Source organism: Pseudoliparis swirei, chromosome 17 (assembly GCF_029220125.1).
Source record: "Pseudoliparis swirei isolate HS2019 ecotype Mariana Trench chromosome 17, NWPU_hadal_v1, whole genome shotgun sequence".
Classification (NCBI taxonomy): domain Eukaryota; kingdom Metazoa; phylum Chordata; class Actinopteri; order Perciformes; family Liparidae; genus Pseudoliparis; species Pseudoliparis swirei.
In genome coordinates, this window is record NC_079404.1 from 21,814,623 (window position 1) to 21,817,122 (window position 2,500).

Here is a 2,500-nt window from a genome sequence, read left to right on the forward strand (position 1 = left end):
CTAGTAACCAGCTAATAACTAGCTAATAACCAGATAGTAACCAGCTAGTGACCAGCTAGTGACCAGCTAGTAACCAGATAGTAACCAGCTAATAACCAGATAGTAACCAGCTAGTAACCAGCTAATAACCAGATAGTAACCAGCTAGTAACCAGCTAATAACCAGCTAATAACCAGATAGTAACCAGCTAGTGACCAGATAGTAACCAGCTAGTAACCAGCTAGTAACCAGCTAATAACTAGCTAATAACCAGATAGTAACCAGATAGTAACCAGCTAGTGACCAGCTAGTAACCAGTTACTCACCAGCTAGTAACCAGCTAGCGGCCAGCTAGTGACCAGATAGTAACCAGCTAGTAACCAGCTAGTAACCAGCTAATAACAAGATAGTAACCAGCTAGTGACCAGATAGCGACCAGCTAGTGACCAGCTAGTGACCAGCTAGCAACCACGGTTTGTGTGAGTGTGCGTGTGTGTGTAAATGTGTGTGTGAGTATTTGTGGTATGTATATGTGTGTGTGTGTGTGTGTGTTTGTGTGTGTCTGTGTGTGCGTCTCTTAACCTGGAGGCTGCCACAGAAGTGGTAGATGCCGGGCTCTGCGTTGACGTTGTTGTCGATGGCGTTGCGTTGGCGGTTCCTCTGGGTGGAGGCGGAGGAGGAGGTGGTCTGGACCGGGGACATCGGACTCCACACTCCCACATCCGTCCCGTTCCCGAAGGCCTGGATGGCGTTTCCTGCGGACGGAGATAAAGAGGCGGACCTTAGAACAGTGAACGACCAAACAGCACGCGGTTTAAAACCACCGAACGCCGAGACGTCCTACTGGGATGAAATGCTACGAACGCATCGCGCGACGAGACTTCTCCAAACATAAATCCTGCTTTGTAAAATGTAAAGTCACTCGAGCGGAAAACAACCGTCTGTTTCTCCTCGTGCATCAGGAGCTCGTTGGTCCCCACGTCGGAGTGAAGCTTCATATTGCACCGGCTCAACCACAATTAAAGGCGAGTTAGAAGGTACTTAAGTTGTGTTATCACCCCCCCCCTCCCCCCCCATTATAAATTCACCACACAGTCAGAAACCTGAGTGCTGAGGTGGCTATTTACCATTAGAGTCCATTAGTGGCCCTATTAATAGTGTGCTCTGGCTTTGATGTGGAAGACACACACACATCAGAGGAGGGCTGAGCTGCTGTTGTAATTATATTCTTGCCTCCGACGGAGAATAACGACCCCGACGCCGATGTGAAGGGAAGAGGAGCTGAACGGCATTATGGGTAAGTCTACATGACGCCATGTATTCACATCGGACCAGGGGATTGTCTCATTGTAGCAGATCGTCGCCTTCCTTGTCACTTTCATTTTTTTATTTGTTTGTGATATAAACATAAAACAAGTACAAAAATATCAGACATAAACATAAACATATATATACACATATACATACACCTACACCCATACACACACACACATACATATATATATACATATACACACATACATATACACACGCATACATTTACACACATATATACACACACACCCATACATACAGTACATACATATATATACACACATATACATACACATACACCCACACACAGACACACACACACCCATACATACATACTGTATATATATACATATACACACATATACATACACACACATATTCACACACACCCATACATACATATATATACATATACACACATACATATACACACATATATACACATACACACACATACCCTCCCCCCTCAAAAAAAACCACAACAACAATAAAACAAAAACAAAGAGACAACAACAACAACAAAAAGCACCCCCTTAATTATCTTTTACCTGTAAGTGTGTCGACACCACCCTGCATCTGTATTTGCAATTCCCTCAAAACCCAAATCTGACCCCTGAGTATTTGACCCCTCCTCCATATCGTCGCCTTCCTAAAGTAACGGCCCAAGTCATTTTCAGAAAAACATAAAGAACTTGTCCACATATTGATTTTATGAAATTGTGAAACGTTAAAGGAGGAGAACACGTGATGATGGAGGAGGTCTCACCAGAGGCCAGAATCAGGAGAGGATGGAGGCAACGGAAACATGTTGTCAACGAAATTATGTGTGTGCATGTGTGTGCATCTACGTGTGTGTGCATCTACGTGTGTGCGCGCTCACATGCGTGTGTGTGTCTGTGTGCGTCTGTCTGGGTGGGTGTGTCTCTGTGTCTGTGTGCATCTGTGTGCGTGTGTGTGCGTGTGTGTCTCTGTGTGTGTGTGTGCCTGTGTGTGTGCCTGTGTTTCTGTGTGTGCATGTGTGTGTGTCTTTGTGCATGTGTGTGTCTGTGCGTGCACGTCTGTGTGTGTGTGCGTGCGTGTGTTTCTCTGTGTGTGTGTGTGTTTGTGTGCGTGTTTGTGTGTGTGTGTGCGTGTGTAGTGTCTGTGCGTGTGCATGTGTGTGCGTGTGTTTCTGTGTGTGTGCGTGTGCGTCTGTGTGTGTGTGCGT

General features: G+C 45.5%; 1 protein-coding gene across 2 annotated transcripts in view; it reads right to left on the reverse strand.

Annotated features, from left to right (window-relative positions):
- The window catches only part of gfra1a (gdnf family receptor alpha 1a), an 81,273-nt gene that overhangs the window by 14,267 nt on the left and 64,506 nt on the right, over positions 1-2,500 (reverse strand). For both annotated transcript variants that reach the window (XM_056436093.1, XM_056436092.1), the window contains one exon: positions 562-734. In XM_056436093.1, coding sequence (XP_056292068.1) covers positions 562-734 — 173 coding nt within the window. The remainder of the gene's footprint in view (positions 1-561; positions 735-2,500) is intronic.